Source organism: Lathyrus oleraceus, chromosome 7 (assembly GCF_024323335.1).
Source record: "Lathyrus oleraceus cultivar Zhongwan6 chromosome 7, CAAS_Psat_ZW6_1.0, whole genome shotgun sequence".
Classification (NCBI taxonomy): Eukaryota; Viridiplantae; Streptophyta; class Magnoliopsida; order Fabales; family Fabaceae; genus Lathyrus; species Lathyrus oleraceus.
The window spans coordinates 530,896,367-530,918,441 of NC_066585.1; the positions used below are offsets into that span (position 1 = coordinate 530,896,367).

The 22,075-nt window shown below is 29.4% G+C and overlaps 3 protein-coding genes across 3 annotated transcripts; all 3 read left to right on the forward strand.

Moving 5' to 3' along the window:
* Positions 1–649: 649 nt before the first annotated feature.
* LOC127105014 (GDP-mannose transporter GONST3) lies at positions 650–1,781 on the forward strand. The gene has a single exon (XM_051042167.1). The coding sequence runs from the start codon at positions 700–702 to the stop codon at positions 1,711–1,713; it is 1,014 nt and encodes a 337-aa protein (XP_050898124.1). The 5' UTR covers positions 650–699; the 3' UTR covers positions 1,714–1,781.
* Positions 1,782–5,906: 4,125 nt separating this feature from the next.
* Positions 5,907–7,691, forward strand: LOC127105209 (GDP-mannose transporter GONST3). Its single transcript, XM_051042372.1, has 2 exons — positions 5,907–6,074; positions 6,250–7,691. The coding sequence occupies exon 2, from the start codon at positions 6,250–6,252 to the stop codon at positions 7,390–7,392; it is 1,143 nt and encodes a 380-aa protein (XP_050898329.1). The 5' UTR covers positions 5,907–6,074; the 3' UTR covers positions 7,393–7,691.
* A 10,698-nt stretch (positions 7,692–18,389) lies between these two features.
* Positions 18,390–20,919, forward strand: LOC127106308 (probable sugar phosphate/phosphate translocator At3g11320). The gene is made up of 4 exons (XM_051043620.1): positions 18,390–19,161; positions 19,291–19,394; positions 20,068–20,296; positions 20,426–20,919. The coding sequence occupies exons 1-4, from the start codon at positions 18,709–18,711 to the stop codon at positions 20,570–20,572; spliced, it is 933 nt and encodes a 310-aa protein (XP_050899577.1). The 5' UTR covers positions 18,390–18,708; the 3' UTR covers positions 20,573–20,919.
* Positions 20,920–22,075: the final 1,156 nt, after the last annotated feature.

The following is a 22,075-nucleotide window of genomic DNA, read 5'->3' on the forward strand; positions in this document are numbered from 1 at the left end:
AATACATTTCAATTCAAAATATAACGTTAAATATGTAAATCGGATAAAATATGAGTATCAAAACTATAATTAAAAAATAAAGGTTAAAATAATCTTTAGTAAGAACTAGATAATAATCTTAAAAATATCCATTTTAAATGCATATTAAATATCCTTTTTTGTACATCTACAAAAGTTAATCTATTCAAGGATCATAATTCCTCTTTTAAGAATTTAAAAATATTACATGTTTAAAAGTGAATTCTTAATCATAATTTCTAATTAAAATTAAAAAATTAAAAAATAAAATTTTAAATTTTTTTAATAACAATTTATTTTCATTAATACATAAATATAAATAAATAATATGGCCAGAATTTAAACCTTCCATCAATTTACACTTATTTAACTCAATTCACACGTACAATTGAGTTATTCCATCCATCCAAAAATTACAAAAACAAAAAAATTATATTTAATATTCTTTAATAAATAAATAACTTTTATATCTATTAAATAAATATACTATATTATTTTAAAGAAGACCAATTTATTCATTGAATAAAATTATTAAAAAAAGTTATACATTTATTAAAAAGTAATTAAGGTTTATATGGTAACTTAAATTTACAAGTTATATGTATTTTTATAATCATCCTCACAACTTTTTTTAATCACAACTTGAAGGCAGAATAAACAAAACCCAAGAAAAATAAAAAAATGAAGAAATTGAACATGAATGAGAATGATGGTGTTATTGAAAATTGGTACACTTCAATTGCTCATCAAATTTCAGTCTATGGTGTTGCTGCTGGCTACTGTTTATCTGCATCTTTACTGTCAATCATCAACAAATGGGCTGTCATGAAATTCCCTTATCCGGGAGCCCTCACCGCTTTGCAGTACTTCACCAGTGCTGCCGGAGTTTTACTCTGTGGTTGGCTTAAGCTTGTCGAACACGACAAGCTTAATCTGATCACAATGTGGCGGTTTTTACCCGCCGCTGTGATATTTTACCTATCTCTTTTTACAAACAGTGAACTGCTTTTACATGCCAATGTAGACACTTTCATTGTCTTCCGATCGGCCGTTCCGATCTTCGTCGCAGTCGGGGAGTCCATGTTTTTGCATCGGCCATGGCCGTCTTTGAAAACATGGGCTTCCTTGGGTACAATTTTCGCCGGAAGTCTGCTTTACGTTGCAACCGATTATCAGTTTACGTTGGCGGCTTATACGTGGGCGGTGGCGTATTTGGTTAGCATGACGATAGATTTCGTTTACATAAAGCATGTGATTAACACCATCGAATTGAACACTTGGGGTCTCGTGTTGTACAACAACATTGAAGCTCTTATGCTTTTTCCATTGGAGTTGTTCATAATGGACGAGTTCAAGAAGATACAACATGAGATGAATGATGAGTCTGATTGGAAGTCTTTCGAGGTGATTTTGCCGGTGGCGCTGTCGTGTTTGTTCGGTGTTGCGATCTCTTTCTTTGGATTTTCGTGCCGGAGGGCTATCTCTGCAACTGGGTTTACTGTTGTTGGTATAGTGAACAAGTTGTTGACAGTTATGGTGAATTTGGTTATATGGGATAAGCACTCGACGTGGGTTGGTACATTAGGTCTTTTGATTTGTATGGTAGGTGGGGTTTTGTATCAGCGATCAACAAGTAAACCGAAAGAATCAGATCAAAAGAATCATCTTGATGTTGATGTAGAAGCCAAGCTTTAAAGATTTTTAAAAAAAGTGTAACCAAACACTAGCTAAATAATAATCTCATTTTCTATTTATTTTTCTTTTCTTTAGTTTTATTTTCTTTCGTATTTTGTTCTTTTAGTTTTACTTTATCAACTGTTTAAAATGTAGAGAAATACAAATTTAGCACTTTTTTGAATGAGGGTTATTTTTGGTATTTAAAATCTATACCTATTGTAAATGTTATAAACAGCAAAAATGTTTTTTTATTTATCAAATAATTGATGTATAATAATGATCAGATACATTATTTATTCAATGAATCTAAAATGTTATTTTTGTTGCTTATAATAGTGATCAATATTTTTTATCCGTAAGTTCAAATTTTATATAGAAGTTGATATTGTTAGGTTAGACGTCATCATTAAGGTTCGAATTTTGATACTCACGATTGTATAAAAAAATATGGAGAATTGTTAAAATAATATAAATTTATAAAGTTTTTTATTCAAATTAAATTTAAAAAATTTCAATTGACATCAAAGTGTAAAAAATTTGAAATTACTCACTCACTTTATATAATGCAAATGTTAAATGGTTTATTATCAATTTTTTAAATTTTGCATGGCGGTCCTTATATTTTATGAAAATTTTAAATTCATTCTCAAATTTTTTAAAAATTGTGAATAAATCCTCAATAATTTTCAAATTTTATAAATTAGTCCTTCAATTTTTCAAAAATTGTATATTGGTCCCTATTTTTCATATTTTAAATTTAGTCCAATTTGTTTTTTTAAATTTATGAACATGACCCTCAAAATCTAACAATGAATTATTTTAATACTCCATCCAAACAAAATAATTTAAAAATAATAGATTTCAATTAATTCTCAATTACCTCATCCAAACATACTCTAAAATGACTTATCAAAATTCATTTAATTTTCTTTCTTATTTTGTTCTTTTAGATTTTCTTTATCAACTGTTTAAAATGTAGAGAAATAAAAATTTAGCATTTTTTTTGAGTGAGTGTTGATTTTTGATATTTAAAAACTACACCTCTGGTCTATATTGTAAAAATGGTTTTTGATTCATTAAATATTTTTGATTCATTAAATAATTGATGTATCTGATGTATAATAATGATCAGATACACCATTTATTCAATGAATCTAAAATGTTTTTTTTATTGCTTATAATAGTGATCAATATTTTTTATCTATAAGTTCTAACTCAACTTGATATTGTTAGGTTAGATGTCATCATTAAGGTTCGAATCTTGATACTCACGATTGTATATAAAATATGAAGAATTGTTAAAATCATATAAATTTATTAAAATAATTATTCAAATTAAATTTAAAGAATTTCAAATGACATCAAAATGTAAAAAATTTGAAATTGCTCACTCACTTTATATAATGCAAATGCAAATGTTAAATGGTTTATTATCAAATTTTTCAAATTTTATAAGGTGGTCCTCATATTTTATGAAAATTTCAAATTCATTCTCAATTTTTTTTAAATTGTAAATAAATCCTTAAAAATTTTCAAAACTTATAAATTAGTCCTTCAATTTTTCAAAAATTGTATATTGGTCCCTATTTTTCATATTTTAAATTTAGTCCATTTTTTTTAAATTTATGAACACGGCCCTCAAAATTTAACAATGAACTGTTTTAATACTCCATTCGAATAAAAGAATTTAAAAATAATGGATTTCAATTAATTCTCAATTACCTCATCCAAACACACTCTAAAATGACTTATCAAAATTCATTGTTTGGATAAAAAATATAGAAAATTATTAAAATGATGTAAATTTATAAAATATTTTATTCAAGTTAAATTCATGAAATTTCAAATGACACTAAAAAGTAAAAAATTTGAAATTGTTCCTCCATTTTATATAATGCAAATGTTAAATTGTTTATTATACATTTTTTAAAATTTGCAAGATGGTCCTCATATTTTATGAAAATTTCAAATTCATTTCCTCAAATTTTACAAATTAATCCCTTCAAATTTTCAAAGACATGATAGAGTGAGAAAAAGCTTGACCGTATTAATTAACAATTTAATATATATATATATATATATATATATATATATATATATATATATATATATATATATATATATATATATATATATATATATATATATATATATATATATATATATATATATATATATAAAATACAAATTACTTTTAGATACTTTGAATAACTAATATACTTGGACAATATATAAAACAGATACATTATTTATATTATGAATCTAAAAAAATAAACTTTTTCAAAAACAAATGGAGATGGAGCAGTAATATTCTAAACTTAAAAAAACTTACATTATAAAAAAAAATATTGGTCTAATTACAATTTTGATCCCCTTACCTAATTCACCAAATTGATTCTTCAATTTTAATTTAGACAGTTTTGATCCCCTGCTTTAAATTTAAATAGTTTTGATCCCTTCTTATGTTTTTACACTTAAAATTAACGATGTTTTCATTTTTAAAATAACAAATCACTTGTTAAACATGACAAATCATTTATAAATATTGTTGAATTTTATAAATAAAAATAAGCTTAATACTCGGTTTAGTCATGTATCTTAACATGGAAGTTCATTTTAGTCCTTTAACTTAAAAAAAATCATATTGATCTTTTAACTCTTCAAAACGTATCATGTTAGTCCTTTTCGTCTAATTGATGATGGAAAAATTCAAAATTTGGTCGCTAATTTGACAAAAATGAATAACATGATACGTTTTGAAGAGTTAAGAGACAAATATGAATATTTTTTAAGTCAAGAGACTAAAATGAAGTAAGAGGTTATGATACGAAACTAAAAAGGTCATTAAACCATAAACATATAAGTAAATAAATGAATATCTCATCGATTTTTTTTATGAAAAACGTGATAGCAAGACTAAAGCTGTTTGAATTTAAAACAGAAAGACTAAAATTGTTTGAATTTAAAATAGGAGGACTAATTTCGTGAATCAGACAAAATTATAGGACCAAAATTGTAATTTAGCAAAAATAATATATTATATATCACAAATTGATTTTTTTTATAGATGATAACCATGAAACTTATAGTATTTTCTGACTCGATTCGTATGCATTTCATGTTTATACGTAGTGTTATATTTGTATTTTGATTGTGTTGGAGAGATTCTCCATTTGAAGTTGGCATGAGATAAAGTGAAACAAAATTGACCCAAAAGTGGAGAAAAGAGCACATAAGCATGAAGCACTTCAAGAGACAGCGTTCGCCACAGGGGCATAGCGCTCGCCATGACCCTCTCACTTGCCATGTCACCCACATTAATTGTTCACACCGGACAATTGGTACATCGTTACTTTACAAATTCAGAATTCATATATTTGTACTTGGAAGCTCTTATTTTTATTTGGAAGCTCTTCTGTTCAAATTATCCGTTTTATTTTCCCGAATTATTTTTCGAAAACGCTTATATTCTTTAATTTTTTGCATTTGTCTATTTTAAGTTATTAATATTACAATTATTATTTTTAATTATTTTGTTCATTCTTATTATTACTTATTTTAGTTTCTAAATGCTACATATTATTGTCATCTCCTACCACATACATATATAATTGCTTTTGCACGTATTACTTTTCTGGAAAATAGAAAATCAAAATATTAATTATTATAGAATTATCAATAAACTCTTATACAATTTTACAAATATAATTACTCTTCTATATTCCAATCTAATCTTAAAATATTAAATAGTAGGTATATTGTTTTAATAATTGATCAGATTTTGATTAACAATTATAATTAACCAATTAATTATATACTCCTTCAGTTCCTTTTTAAGTGTCATTTTTTAACTTTTTACCCATACCAAGAAAACTAATCATTATTGTTACTTTTTAAACAATAATTCTCATTTTACCTATAATATCCTTAATAATATCCTACATTCATTTTACTTTTTCTCTCTATAATAATTGTATAGGGGTAATTTTGACAAAAGTGCATTTAATATTACCTTGAATTCTGTAAGTGACAATTAAAAAGAAACAAAAATTTATCAAGAAAATGACACTTAAAAAGAAACGGAGGAAGTATTTCTTTAATAATATTATAAAAAAATATGTATTTAATAAAAAGTAAACGAGATTCACATGTAACAATAACTTAAATTTAGCTTATAAAAAAAACTTAAATTTAAAAGTCAAATGTATCCTCTAAATTACCCCACAACTTTTTCTAATAACAACCTGGAGGACACGGTAAGGAACCCAAACACAGAATAACAAAACCCAATAACGAATCAAAAATCAACAAAATGATTTAGAAACAACGAAGAATTTCGCTTTCACTTCACAACGCTCTCTTCAATTTCCATTTCTCTGGTTAGTTACTTCCTTTCTCTTCTCTCTATTTCTTCTACACTACCCAAAACGCACTAACCCTTGTCGTTTCACCATGCTTTAGTTCACACTACACTCACAAATTCAATTTTCAAGATCTGTTTTTTAGATTATGTAGATTGATGTTAACAGTGAGTAGTTTTTGCTTTTTGTTCAGATGTCAAAAGATAATAATCCTACTAGTAATAACTTGAATTTTCAAAAAGGGGTTAATGTGAATGTGAATGTGATGAATGAGAATGATGGTGTTGTTGGAAATTGGTATAGTTCAATTGTTCATCAAGTTTCAATCTATGGTGTTGCTGCTGGTTACTGTTTATCTGCGTCTTTACTGTCAATTATCAACAAATGGGCTGTCATGAAATTCCCTTACCCGGGAGCTCTTACCGCTTTACAGTACTTCACTAGTGCTGCCGGGGTATTTCTCTGTGGATGGCTTAAGCTTGTCGAACACGACAAGCTTGATCTGATGACGATGTGGCGGTTTTTACCGGCTGCTGTGATTTTCTATCTGTCTCTTTTTACCAACAGTGAGTTGTTGTTGCATGCCAATGTGGATACTTTCATTGTGTTCCGATCGGCTGTTCCGATTTTCGTTGCGGTAGGGGAGTCAATGTTTTTGCATCGGCCGTGGCCGTCTTTGAAAACATGGGCTTCGTTGGGTACGATATTCGCGGGAAGTGTGCTTTATGTTGCGACTGATTATCAGTTTACGTTTGCGGCTTATATGTGGGCGGTGGCGTATTTGGTTAGTATGACGATAGATTTTGTTTACATAAAGCATGTGGTTACGACGATTGAGTTGAACACTTGGGGTCTTGTGTTGTACAATAATATTGAGGCTCTTATGCTTTTTCCGTTGGAGTTGTTGATAATGGGTGAGTTGAAGAAGATAAAACATGAGATCAGTGATGAGTCTGATTGGCACTCGTTTTCGGTGGTTTTGCCTGTTGCACTGTCGTGCTTGTTCGGTCTTGCAATCTCTTTCTTTGGATTTTCGTGCCGCAGGGCTATTTCTGCAACTGGATTTACCGTTCTTGGTATAGTGAACAAGTTGTTGACTGTTATGATTAATTTGGTGATATGGGATAAGCACTCAACATGGGTCGGTACAGTGGGTCTTTTGGTCTGTATGCTAGGCGGGGTTCTGTATCAGCAATCAACAAGTAAACCGAAAGATGTAAATCAGGTAACTGCACAAGAAAACGAGGAGGAACAACTAAAGTTGCTTGAAATGCAAGGCAATTCTGAGACCAACATTACTGATATCGAAGATAATAAATCAAGGGAGGGAAATTGAAAATATATTCACGTAGCAAAATTTCCGTACTGCCTTTAAAGTGTATGTTGCACAGGTATCCGATTTATATGATATTATCATTTTTTCACACAAGTCAATCCAATATTCGTTTACCAATGATATCTCAATGAATGTCAAGCTCGTCAGATTACAGTATGCAGCGTTTTTCTTGGCTGTTATAGTGTTATGTTTTAAGTAAGAAACTAAATGATAGATAAAACGATTCTAGTATGTACGGATTGCATTACTTTATAGCGTTCTATTTGATAGACAAAATGACTATCGATTTGGTTCTCTTACTTTTGAGCTTTTTAACTGCAACATTTTATTATTTCGGTATTCTTTGTTTTTTTCTCTCTGTGATACTATGGAATGAACATTGCATTGTTATCTATCCGGTCACATGTTTTTCTGAGTCTGTTTTTCTCACTAGGGATCTGAAATAGTTACATGTAAGTATTTATATACCATCTCCTTAGTGTTGTGCATGGATGTGATGTGATAGAGATCTGACAATTATCGTTTTCTTCGAGGAAGAATTTTGATTCTTGCTAGTGTTTAGTGACGACGCCCTTGTCGAGTTTTTAGGATAAGTGTGTGTTGGTTGAATCTGGATGCTTAATTTAAAGCTCTATCATATTGGCATTTAGGTAGGAGTGCCTCCAATTGGGGTTACGATTTTAATGTCCAGAGTTCTATCCTAATGTTATCAATGGTAGAAGGTGAAAAAACCCGCCATATAAACACACCATTGCGGCCTCTGGTGCCGCAATGGTGGGCTTCCCATGTTTTTCTTTTAGAACTCATCAAGTTAGCTGAGAGAAGCAGAGTAATCTTGGTTTATGCTTAATGGCCTTCAACTACATAGACATGATTTGATCTATGTATTCCTTTTCTGTATCATCTCTTGCCAGAAAGCCTTTGTACACTTAACCGAGTAAACTTGCTGCATTCCCATTTTAGGGCGTTCCTCTAGGATTAGATTTTTCAAAGGAAGTTAGGAAATGATAAAGATTTGTCCAGATAACTCCAAAGATTAAAACATCGAAATCGAAAGTTCAGGGTTCGAGCCATAAAATATATTTTGATAGTTTCAGTTTCAGTAACCAATTTATAACTATACACAAACTTATCTTAACAAAACATTCTATCAGATGTTGTATTTCTGATTTTTGACCCATGAGAAACTATTTAAATTCATGACATGAATCATAAATATGTTTGATAAGTTTTTCTGCTTCATCTTGAATTAATGTCAACAACTCATTTGCGTAATTTTCTATCAATTGTGAAATGTAAGCGACAATCAATACAATACTAGTTTTTGCATTTACAAGAGAATCCACAAGTTCAATTTTAAGACCAGGAGGAGAATTATGAGAAGCATTAGTATTAGAAATAATGTAAACAACTTTAAAAAATTTGCTTCAGTAAAAACAATTTTCAAATAACATTATTCAAATTTCAGGTTCTGAACATGTATTTTGAACACGTTCAAATTATTTTGAACATGTTCAGATTGTATAATCTGAACTATACTAGTACAAAGTATCTGATATGGTTGAAATGAAAATTCTAAGTGTTGTGAATGTGAAGATCATGAGGAGCTATGTGTTAGCATGTATAAATATTGTAACACTATATTTTAGTCATAATATTTAGTGTTTTTGAGCTTAGTGTGAAAATTATTCTAGGTAAGAGATTTATTGTAAATTTACCAAGAGTTTGTTTTTTCTTGAGTAAATTATTCTTTCTTAGGAAGTATTTGCTCTGGTGTAGAGATAAACAGGTACAAAGGCTATTTGAGAGATTTAATATAAGTCTTTGTCTGGTTCGTAAGCTTTGCATTTGAAGAAAATATCTCCTTTTGGGTTAGTGAAGAATAACCAGAGAAAATATTCACAATTGTTCTTGAGCTCAGCTCGATTAAAAGCTCTATTGGTTTGAGATTATCTTGATATAACATCTCACTCGATTTCTGAGTTCAGCATATATATAAAAGCTTAGTAGATTTGAGATTAGTCCGTATAAAACTTCGGTTTAGTTCGGAGGAAAGTAAAGTCAAAACTCTAACTTGGTTTGAGATCAGCTTGTGCAAAATCTCAATTTGGATTAAAGACTAACCGTTCAAAGCTCTATTTGTTGTCTTAGTGTGAAGATTAACCGTTTCATTCCTCAATTCTTTGTTTGATTGGAAGTTAATCTGAAACTTCATTTTCCTTGTATAAGGAGGTTCGTGGGCTTAATCTTTTAAAAGCTCTCAAGCATGATTGAATACTCTTAAGATCAGTTCTTGGGGACATGAGTGTGACACTTCTTTAAAACCAAACCTCTATAAATCCCGGGTGTTATCTCTCTTCCATTAACTCTTTTACTTTCTGCACATTTTCTTTACCTTAAATTTATGTTGCATATTCAAATGTTATCAAATGTTTTCAAACTATGTTTTAGAAGATAATTTTGTTTCAAACTATCATTTTTCAAACCTCCACAATTATATCCTCAATTGTATGGAGTCACATGTTCAACCGATCAAACACACTAAGAAATATGACTAGTGAGACAAATAACAAAACAATTAAACTAAACACTCTGAAGCAAAATTAATTATCACTAATGCAAACAAAATTGCAATAATAAGAACAAGATAAAAGATGAGAATAAACAAATAGAAAATTGTTTTTCCGATAACTTCTTGCATCCGCGCCGATACACCTTGCTTTTCCCCTCAAATTCCTTGTGTTTGAGAAGGATTCAAAAAGCTTAAAAATAGTACGAAAATGCTCCATGTTCCAACCTAATGCTTCACACTTGTAGTAGGTTTGAGTTGTAATAATTCTTGACTTTCTTGAGTTTTTTAGAGACACACTCCACAAATCTCCATATTAATTCAAAAAATGATAGTGGTTTCAGCTAACCCATCAACCATCTTATTATACTCTCCAAGCTTGAATCATTTTTTGACAAAATTTATTGAATTCAAGCGATGCTTGAATCTTGACCTATGTAATGACATGAATACAACCTTCAAATTGTCTTTCAAACAACCTTCTCAAATAGAGTCTTCTTTGAATTTATCATGTCTTTAGTGAAGGGATAATAGATGTCGACATGCTTTGTTCTTTCACGATACACTTAAAGATTATCTAAATGAATTCCATTTTGATTATCACAATCTATCTTCACGTATACTTGAGTTATTCCAAACTTCCCCAAATCATCCCTCTTAATCATATGGAATTCTTAAGCCCTTCAACTACGGAAATATACTCCAATTGAATAATAGTTAAAGCAACTACCAATTATTTATTTATTTTTCAACTTATAATTGCTCCAAACAATATAAACACAAAAGTTGATAAATATTTTTTAATGTTCATATTTTCAACATAGTCTTTATCTACATATCACTGTAAAGCATCTTTCATTTGAACTGTCTCTAGATAATTCAAATCAACCTTTAATGAACCATTCATATCTCATCGCTCCGTTTAAAATTTTCCAATGAACTTAGATCAAATTTTTTATAAATTGATTTTTAAGAGGAATGGGAAAGAAAGGGAAGATTTTCATTATTTTTTTTTAGCTAATGATATATTGTTTTTAGGCTTAACAGCATGTAATGTGCGATCAAGGCCATTTTATAGGGATTTTTTAAAATATTTATTTTAGAGAAAAAAATAAAGATTTATAGACTAGCTAATTTGGAGAATTTCTTTTTAAAGCTTATTCAAGTGAGAGATTTTTAATATTGAGGACCTTTTGATTTTGAAAGCCTATAAAAATTGACACCTACAATTATGGATATCTCATCTACGTCCCTTTTATTTAATGTATTTATTTTTGTATGAATATTCTTAAAATATTATTTTGTATATTAATATTTCTAAAAACATAATTATTTTTAATGTGTTTATTTTTATTTATGATTCTTCTTAAAATTTTGTATATAAATATTTCTAAAAACATAATTATAGAAGTTTATTAATCCTCTTTGTTAGATCCAATGAATACATCCTAGCTTGACTGATTTTTCAAGTAGTAATCGATGTTCACAATGACAAATGACTAGATTGTGACACATTTTTCATCTTTATCTTATTGTTAATCGAATACACTAGACTTGAAAGTTTCTAAATGATTATATTGTTTTTTTAACTTAGAATTAGTTTTGTCATCAAAAAGAAAACTTTAGAATTAGATTAAGCTAAAGTATTTATGTCCAATTTATTTTAGCGACTTTTTATTTTTTGAAAATAGATTCTACAAAAATATTTTTTAAAATATTATAAAAAATTATATTTATTTTTTAATTAAAAAAATAATTTTAACATTCTATAATATAAATTTACATTATTGAAGATCAAATCACAGTCAAAATCATATATTTTTTTAAAAAAATTATTTTAAAAATTATTTTTATAAAAAATTATTTAAAATAATTTTAAAATTAAATATTTTTTTTAAAATTTTAATATATTTTTTTAATAAAATGATAAAATACCTAAAATAATATTTTAAGAATAATTATTCAAACTAAATTTTTATAAAAAAATTTCTTTGTAAATTTTTTTATACTAAAATATATTAACACTATAAAAATTATTTTAAAAAAATTTAAAACAAGCCCTTAAACTCTACATGAAAAATCTTCAAATTATGGTTTGCATGAGCATGACCCCACACTAGAACATTAAGCAAATGTCCTTGTAATTAACTATAGGCCTGCAATTTATTTGTCACTATCTAATTGGAACTACAAGTTTTAGCCAAAATGTCCCTTTTACCTTCTTTTTTTTTACAAAGTTTTTTTAATGGTCTAATAAATGAAATTTCACTCAAAAAAGACAAATTGATAAGCTATTAATGATTCTAACCTTCCCCTTATGCAAAAGTTCTTTTATAATTCAAAACGTATTAGATATTAAATATAACATTGTTTCATTTAAAATTAATATTAATTTCTATTTAATCTAACTCACATGTCATCATTTTTTTACTATTAAAAAAATTTCATATTTAATTAAGAGTGAATTGCATATAAACCTTGACAATGATATGGATTAACTCTATACATCATATTTATACACATTTGAATCTATTCCGAATTCAATAGATGCTATGTTTGAGTTGAACTTAATTTTTTTTAATTTTAAAATATAAATATGAGACTAGTAATTGGCACATTAATATTCATCTCAAATCCAACTTGTCAATAATTTCTAATATTATTTGATTTTGATCATTTAAAATATTAATTTTTTGATTAATATGTTGATATTTGGTTTGTTATTTATCATTTAAAATATTTAAAATATAAGTTGGAAAATTTTAAGATTGTTTTCATTTATTTTTTATAAGGTTTGTTAGAGTGCATGATATATTATGGGTTTTTGAAAATGGACTATTTCAATTTTAAAAAGGAATTCAGATTTAAGGGTGAGGTGCAATAGAGATATCTGAATCCGTTTGGGTCGAATTTTGGATTCAATTATTTATCCTCGTTTGAGTTTGGAATGAGAAACCTTTATTTAACTGGTAGTATCAACATTAGAAAAATCAAACTTCTTTGGGATCTCGTAAACTAGAATGAAAGATGGACTATTCTCCTTAAAAAACGAATATCCAGACCTTATGGTTTCACTAAACATCACATCTCGTCCACCATTTGGACTAGTATCAAAGTGGAGGTTCCTAATTTATTTCGTAACTCTTGTTGGTCCATTAGAACTGGTCAACAAATCAAATTTTGGCATGATTATTGGGTTAGGGATCCTTTCATCCTTCACACTGATCCGCATTTTCTAATTCAAAAAGGAATCGACCCGATATGCTGGTTGCGGATATTTTTTAGCAGGGTTCTTGGCATATCCCTAAAAATTGGTTTGATTGGTTGCCCTTTCTCCACCCATTAATCGAGAACTTCGTTTATTGCCCAGCGAATTCTTTTGATTTTCTGTTTTGGTGCAAGAATGATAATGGCTTACTGGACTTAAAAGAGGCTTACCTTTTTAAATCAGTTTCGTCCCCAAAGGTCAAGTGGTGTAAAGCTCTTTGGAATCCCAATATCCCGACTCGTCTTGCTATGCTGACCTGGAGAATTCTTCATCAAAAGCTCCCCACTAATGATTTTTTAATGGTGCGTGGTTTTTCCTTAGCTTTCAGATGTCTTCTTTGCTGTTTTGCTACTGAAACCATTAATAATTTATTTTTCAATTGTGGTTTCACCATGGACATTTGGAACTAGTTAAGGGGTAGATTGGATTTATCCACCTTTCATTCCTTTGTTGTAGTCTGGTTGCACCTCTGTGACAATGTTTCCTCGCCTCAAGCCACAACTGTTTTTGGTGTGGCTGTCATGAACACTTTGGCAGAGATTTGGCATGCTCGTAACGATATGAAACATGGGAAAAATAAAGCTAATGTTGGGAACTCAAAAAAGTGGGTTATTCAGAAGGTTATGTTATCGGGCAACAACACTTCCAATGCTTCTTTCATTAATATGCAAGATTTCACTATCATTAAAGCCTTCAATGTAGTCATTAAGCCTCCAAAAGCTCCTTGCATTACAAAAGTCCTTTGCCCCCTTTTCTACTGGCTGGATCAAATGTAATACTGATGGAGCTTTTGCTCAAGAATCTACTGTTGCTGATGGTGGTGGCATCTTTCGTAATCATCTTGGTAACTTTGTTCTGGCCTTTGCAGAATGACTCAACTGTGTTTCTCCTCTTCATGTTGAATTTGGAGCAGCTATCAAAGATATGAAAATCACAATCAATAGGGGTTGGACTAAGCTTTGGCTTGAGACTGATTCTAGTTTGGTGGCCAAAGCTTTTTCCAACCGTAATTTGGTCCCTTGGAAGTTTAGAAGCCGTTAGAACTTTTGTATTCATCCTTGTCACTTTTCTAATTCAGCCATAACTCACATCTATAGAGAAGGTAACACTTGTGTCGACTTTTTGGCGAACTCTGCGCTCGACACCAACACGCTCACTTTTTTATTCCATTCCTCTCGGAATTCAAAATGATTTTGTAAAAAATAGGTTATGATTACCGTTCTTTAAATTCTCTTAATCTTGGGGCTAACTTGTTCCCCTCTTTGTATTTGTTTCTTTTTCTAATATATTGGCCTTTTTATAAATAAATAAAAAGGAAAAAAAGGTAAAAACTCGTCTTCGGGCCGCCTCGTTGCATTGTCTAGTCGTGTTGGACTGAATTTGACCTAATATGATACTCCGCATCTAGTCTGACCTTGGAAGTTTGTTGTTTCGATGGTTCTAAGGGAATGAAAGCGGACTCTATTTGGTGGAGAGATTTAATGTCTTTATGCTTAGTTAATCGTACATTTGTGGATCCTTGTGTTTCTAATTTGGATAGTCCCTTAGGTACTGGTTCAGACTTACCTTTTTGGAGCAGTAGGTGGTTGGGAGAGTTAGCTTTAAAGGAGGTTTTCCCGTGTTTGTATGCTCTTTTGTCTCTCCCAAAGTTGAGTGTTACTGAAACAGGTTTTGGGGATGAGTTAGGATGGAAGTGGGATCTTAATTTCCTGGTTCTTGTTGCTAGTTCAGAGCATATTCAGAAGAAACTAAAGTTGTATCTAGCATTATAAAATCGGAGCCCCATCGTTGATAAGCATGACGCTTTTCTTTGGTTAGCTTCTGATTCTAATCGGTATAATGTTAGTTCTGGTTACAATTTGTTGGTGCAGGTAGATGTGGATGGTGTTGTTAGTGAGTTTCTTTCCAAGGCTCTGCCAGTGTTGTGGAGAGCTAAGCTCCAGCCAAAGATTCATATTTTTATTTAGAGATTGTTTTTGGATCGTTTGGCTACGAAGGGCAGCTGATTAAAAGAGGTATGGATTGAATTTTGTCTGATTCTTTGTGCGTGATCTGTGGCTATTTTGAAAAACTATCAAGTTACTTATTCTTCTCTTGTGCTTATTCGATCAATGTTTGGAGAGGTATTGTTAGGTGGTTGGGTTTTGAGTTAATCATTGATTCAAACCTAGTAGTTTTTTTCTCAGTTTTTGTTAGTGGTTTAAGGATGGAAGTGGGGAATAATGCAAGGATTGTTATTTGGGCAACTGTTGTTTGACATATTTGGTTAGTTAGAAATGATGTTATCTTTAGAGATAAGGGGTTTTCGGTGAATGATCTCATTAGTTCTATCAAGGTGCTTTCTTGGGGTTGGTTCGAGATTGCAAAAATCGTGTAATTACTATGATTGATTTAATTCTTCTGTTAACTGTCTGAAGAGGTTATAGTTCTTATTTGTTCGTTTGTAAGGATTCGAGTAATTCTTGTACTCGCATTCATTAATTCCATTCCATTTTAAAAAAAAATAAAAAATATAACATGTTATCCAATCTATTGGTTTAATAATTGAGTTCATCATCTCTCCCATCACTTCTCTTACAAAATCAAAATGAACCAATTTGATATATTATGAATTGAGTTGAATTGAATGTGCAGATTATGTATAAATAAATAAAAATATTTCTTCAATTATAAAAATATTATAACACAATTCAATAGAATTTCACATATTTTCAACATTTAAATTAGATGTAACATATGATATGACATCTAATAAAGTTCATCAATATATCAATATAAAAAAACACCAATTCACATCAACAAATTGAACTACCATATCCATGAGTTAAAAATTTATATCAATAATCGAATCAAAATTACTTAGGTTGAGTCAAATATATCTATAAATAAATGAATTTGGATGATTAATTGATTAGTTTGTTTTGAACGAGTATTTTAGTTCGGTTTGTTCAATCTCAATAGATTAATTTGGCTTAATCGATCCATACTCATAAACATCTCTAACAAATTGGTTCGGTTTAATCGACCCATAACATAAACACCATTATGGTGGCCCCATCCGTAGGTAACCCTTAATTATCTATCCTAATGTGGTGTACCTTTCATTATAAATGAAATTAACTACTAATGAGTTTCTATATTAAAGAAATTATCAACGTATTTAATGTATGTGTAATTTATATTATCCTTATAATGTATTTAAGTTTAATGAAGTTGTTTTAGTTTTATAAAAGATAGAGGTAGATATTAAGCATGACAAAAAAATATAAAAAATTAGATAAATGAAAATGCGATATTAGATATAAATCAAAGTTCAAATAACACCGGTTCAATTTTATCAAAAACATAATAGTAATTCAAAAACAAATTTAACTCTTAATTTAAAAAATAAAAAATAAACTCCTAAATTATTGAAGTTTACATTATATTGAATATAATAGGGTGACATTTCATCAATTTTGATTTTTCTTTAAAAAAGAGTTTGGTGGAGAACCTTTTCGGGAAAACTTTCCCCAATAGGAAGAGATCTATTGAGTAGCTAAGTAAAATTGTTTTAAATTGAAATTAACTTAAATATATTTTTAGTTCATAATTAATAACTTTGAATTATTTAATCTATGTAAATTTTATTCATTTTAAATCACCACATTTGATAAGAAATGCTATTAGTCCCCTTTGGCGGAGACTAAAGTATTATATTTAAATAAAAGTGAAGGAGATAAAAAAAAATAGTTAAAATTTTTTAGAAATTTTAAAATGTAATTTTGAATTTAAAATATAAAATTAAAGTATTAAATCAGCAAAAATATTAATTATGTTCTTTATTATTTACATATTATTTCTTATTTATCATCTTAAAATTTGAATGTAATAATATTTTTAGTTATTTATTATAGAAAACTAGATAAAATTAATTATTTTTATTTTAAATTTTAAATAATTTTAATCTTCCTCTCATATTTTTGCACTTAAGATTGACAATATATCACTTATAAAATTTCTCTCATAATTTTGCACTTAAGATTGACAATATATCTATCACTTATGAAACTTGGTAAATTATCATATATGAACATTTCGTGAAAATTAATATCGCTATATTTTTATGATAAATTTAATTCTCTTAAAAGTTACATATATTGATCTAGAAGACACAATATTACTATGCAGGTAGGGATGATAATATGTCAGATCGGCCTATTGAGATTAAGGGTGACTAACAGGCATGCCCACCCCTTTTAAAATCATTATGGAAAAACTCGGAAAAGAAATAGGGTGGGACGAGGCGAACATGACGTAAGCTTAAAACTTTGTTCAGTCCGGAAAAAAAATAAGGGTGGGTTAGAGACTCGCAGAAACTGTATATTTTTAGTCTAAAAATTATAAAAATTTATGTTAAAATCCGCATTCAAAAGTCCTAAAAAAACGAGACGGAGTAGGACAGACATACTAAAGTGTGCAAACCTAAAACGTTGGCTCGCCCCGTAAAAAAAGTACGGGACAAAACATATATATTCAATAGAATAGAATAGAACAAATCTATTTTGACACTTCTAATTGGGTCTTTAATAGGTCAAACTTCAAAACTTATTATAAATCAGATTGAAATATTCTAAAGACTAATATGACTTGATCTATTCTCATTCCAATATGCAATAATGTTTATACTATTTATAAAAGATTAAGTGTTTTGTATTAAGAAATCAAAAGTGTCAAATAATTTTTTTTGAAAACTTATTAATTGTCAAAATACATTTTAATATTTGATTTAAAATAGTTTTGAAAGTTATCTATCTTAGCATAAAACCTCAATAAAGTCCACACATTATCATGCATCTTTCCTTTGGACTAAACCTTACACTATAAGAAATACTAATCATGTAAAAGACAACAAACAGAATATCGGTTAAAAAATAAATTTAATCCTAATTTTGTTTATTGAAATCATTCTTATTAATTTTATTAGTTTGGGTGTCTTAGTCTCTTGTACATCAGCAGAATTAATACAACAACTAATTCTAGTTGAATGGACAAATATTAAATATTGATAGACCGAACAATTTTACTAGAGTTAGAATCCTAAACCTTACAAATGTATAGTGATTATTGCTACTTTAAGAAAAACAATTAATCTTCCTATTTTTCAGTGAAAATTTAATCCTAATCTCTTTTTTTTCTTCCATTAGAATAAAATCAGACGAAGTGTCTCATCCAAATCATTTTCAAACCTTACCACACAAACTTTCATTCACCCACACCAAATGTTTGAGTTTCACTTTCCATTTCCATGCTCTGAAAATGAGTTCAAACCCACAAATCACCATTGAATCAGATTGATTACATGCATTTAGAATCAACAATTTATTCATCTTCCTACAAAGCTTCTCTTTTTCTCCATTTCCTTGAAGAACACCAAAATAAAAAAAGGATTTTTTTATTTTTTTATTTATAAAAAGATTGAATTTTGATCTAATCCAACATGACCCAGGTGATGAAAAACTCAATCCCATGGCCAACAATCATGGTAGTGATTTCTTGGTACACTTCAAATATTGGGGTTCTTCTTATGAACAAGTACTTGTTAACCAACTATGGTTACAAGTACCCTGTTTTTCTCACCATGTGTCACATGATGTTGTGTTCTGTTTTCAGCTACGTTGGAATTTCGGTTTTGGATATTGTACCTTTGCAAAGTGTTCAATCCAAGAATCAGTTGCTCAAAATCTGTGGATTAAGTGTTGTTTTTTGTTTCTCTGTGGTTTGTGGGAACGTGTCGCTTAATTATATTCCAGTGTCGTTTAATCAGGCTATTGGAGCTACGACACCTTTTTTCACTGCCGTTTTTGCTTATGCTGTGAGTAGAAAAAGAGAAGCTTGGGTTACTTATTGTACCCTTTTGCCTGTTGTGGCTGGTGTCATCATTGCTAGTGGGGTAAATAATTTTTCATCTTCAATATTTTTCTTTTATTTTTCTTTTATTGCATGTTTCGATACCTGTTTCAGAGGTGTTAGTGCTACAGCGACATTTCTGATCTATGCATATATAATATTTTTGGTGCAGAGTGAACCAAGTTTTCATCTATTTGGATTTATAATCTGTGTTGCATCAACTGCTGCAAGAGCATTTAAATCAGTGCTTCAATCTATTTTGTTGTCCTCGGAAGGGTAATGATTTTTTTGGATTTACGTTCTCTACAATCGAGAAATTACACGGGTGCATTTCAGATGGTTTGATTAAGATTTAACGACTTATGTTATTAGTTATTTTCAATCAAATTTAAACAAATTTAGAATAAGAGTCGTTCAATTTTGTTTAGGTTGTCTGAATTGCATAACTGCATAATTTAAACAATGACATGAATGTCAGACACGTAAGTGTTACGCCGACGCCACTAATAATTTGAGAAAAGAAATTAATTGAATTTGATCCTATGTGTCTGGTGTCTATTATCAATCATGAGGTTCATACTAAAATTCATCCGAAAACAGAAAACAGTTGAACCATTTCTCTTGTGTATTCATTCATTAAGCATCACATTATATACAAGAGGATGGAGGAGCACTATAACTATCATGTTACACACATATTAGATAGTAGCTTGTGTTACAAGTTAACTAACTAACAACCTTGAAAGCTAAGTGTAACCAACTTTCTAACTACTCCTATATTTGCTCTAACTAACTCTTCATTGTTTGATAGTATCGTTTCATTTATCTGCGCGAACACCGAATTATTTTCGTTCAGAAGTGTCAGTGTTACATGCTATAAATGCTAATTAGTCTTGCAATTATCTACCTCCATTGTAAACTAACTTGAAATAATTTTGATGTTTTGCAGAGAAAAGTTGAATTCAATGAACCTGCTACTCTATATGGCACCTATAGCAATGTTGGTGTTACTTCCTGCAACATTGTTGATGGAGGGAAACGTGATTCGGATCACAATAGAGCTTGCTGGAGAGGATTTCAGAATCATTTGGTATCTTCTTTTGAGTTCATCTCTTGCATATTTTGTGAACCTCACTAATTTTTTGGTGACCAAATATACAAGTGCACTCACCCTTCAGGTATGTCTCAATATCATATGATTTTCAATATGATTAAAATTGACCTATTTAGATTATGGTTTTTAAAATGTTGATTAAAAAGATAGAAAGTTCTTACAAAGTGATTATATTTTGTGAAAATGTTTTCAGGTATTAGGAAATGCAAAGGGGGCAGTTGCTGTGGTGATCTCAATTTTGATATTTCAAAATCCTATTTCAATGATAGGAATGCTTGGATATGTACTTACTATCATAGGAGTTATATTGTATAGTGAAACCAAGAAGAGATATACTTAGAAACTAGTAAAATTAGCAAGATTACACAAACAAAGAGGGTTATGTTATTTACCACATGCAAAGAATTTCATTTGGAAAGTGATTGTTTTTGTTCCACTTATGTTCCATTCTTTCCAAGCATTGTGGGAGTAGGCTTTCTTCAACCACTACAGTTGCTTTTTCATACATTATTTTAAGAAGGAACTACAAGTCAACTATTATTTGTGAAAATCTATGTACTCACAAGATAAAGAACATTTATTTATGCAAAAAGTGGGAGGATTATGAAAGAGGGCTATAGTTAATGACAAAACAATGTTGATCATGTAAATTTTATTGTGAAATTGAAATTATCAACTATATCAATATCTTTTTGGTGTATGATAAATAGAACAAATGCAATCGAATTAAATAACTTCAAGCAAAATTGATATACACACAAAAGGGTGTTAGAAAATTCAAACAAGTAAGAAAAAAAATAAAAGATGAATATTTAAAATTTGTTTATCCAATTCGACCAAATCAATCTATTATTGAAGATAGAGGAATTCTTTAATTCACTGTATTTCGAAAGTTGTTACAAGAGATTATGAAGGAGTTATAATAAAATAGCGTTCCAAGTTTTTAAAAAGAAACTTTATTTTCGATTTAACTGTTTCTCCGTCTCTCAAACTCTCAATATATGAATAACACAAATCCAATGGTCTCCTAAGTTCCAAGAACGAAGAACTCTAAAAACTTCTACCATTGTCTCTCTAGTTTCTCTCACAAGGATTATCCCATCTTTCATTCTCTCTTACTAACAAAAGTGACAGAACCATAAAACCATATTTATAATGTCCTAAAACCCGAATAGGCCAGACTTCCCAACTCAATCCACATACTATCCGAGCCTCTTCCGAGTTGATCCAACAAGTAAAATCGTTTACCAAGCCATTAATCGTTAACCGTTGATAAGCTATTGACCGTTGAAAGGAGGTCTCTAATATACTTGGATTGAGAAAGCAATACAGATCCATTAGACATAGACCTCAATGCCTAGAAAATAATCAAGTGTTCCAAGTTGTTTCAAGGAAAATTCAATGTTGAGTTTAGAGATAAGTTGTTGAATATGTGATAGAGAACTCCCTGTGATAATTATATCATCAATAAACACTAAAATCATGACATGAAGGGAACCATATTTAAGCATATACAAGTTAGGATCACATTTGTTGACCGTATAACCATATTGTATTAATGCATATCTGTGTTGTTCAAACCAAGCCTTAGGTGCTTGTTTAAGGCAATATAACCCCTTGTTAAGTTTGTAAACTAAAGTTATGTTAGTGGATTCAAAACCAGTAGATTGTTGCATATAAACTTTTTTCTCCAAGATGCCATTTAAAAAGACATTGTTAACATCTATCTGTTGAATGAGCCAATTGTTTGTTAGTGCAATAATGAGTACACTTTGCATTGTTGATATTTGTAAATATATAGTGTTAAAAATATTTGTATATAGAATAGTCCCACATCAACTAT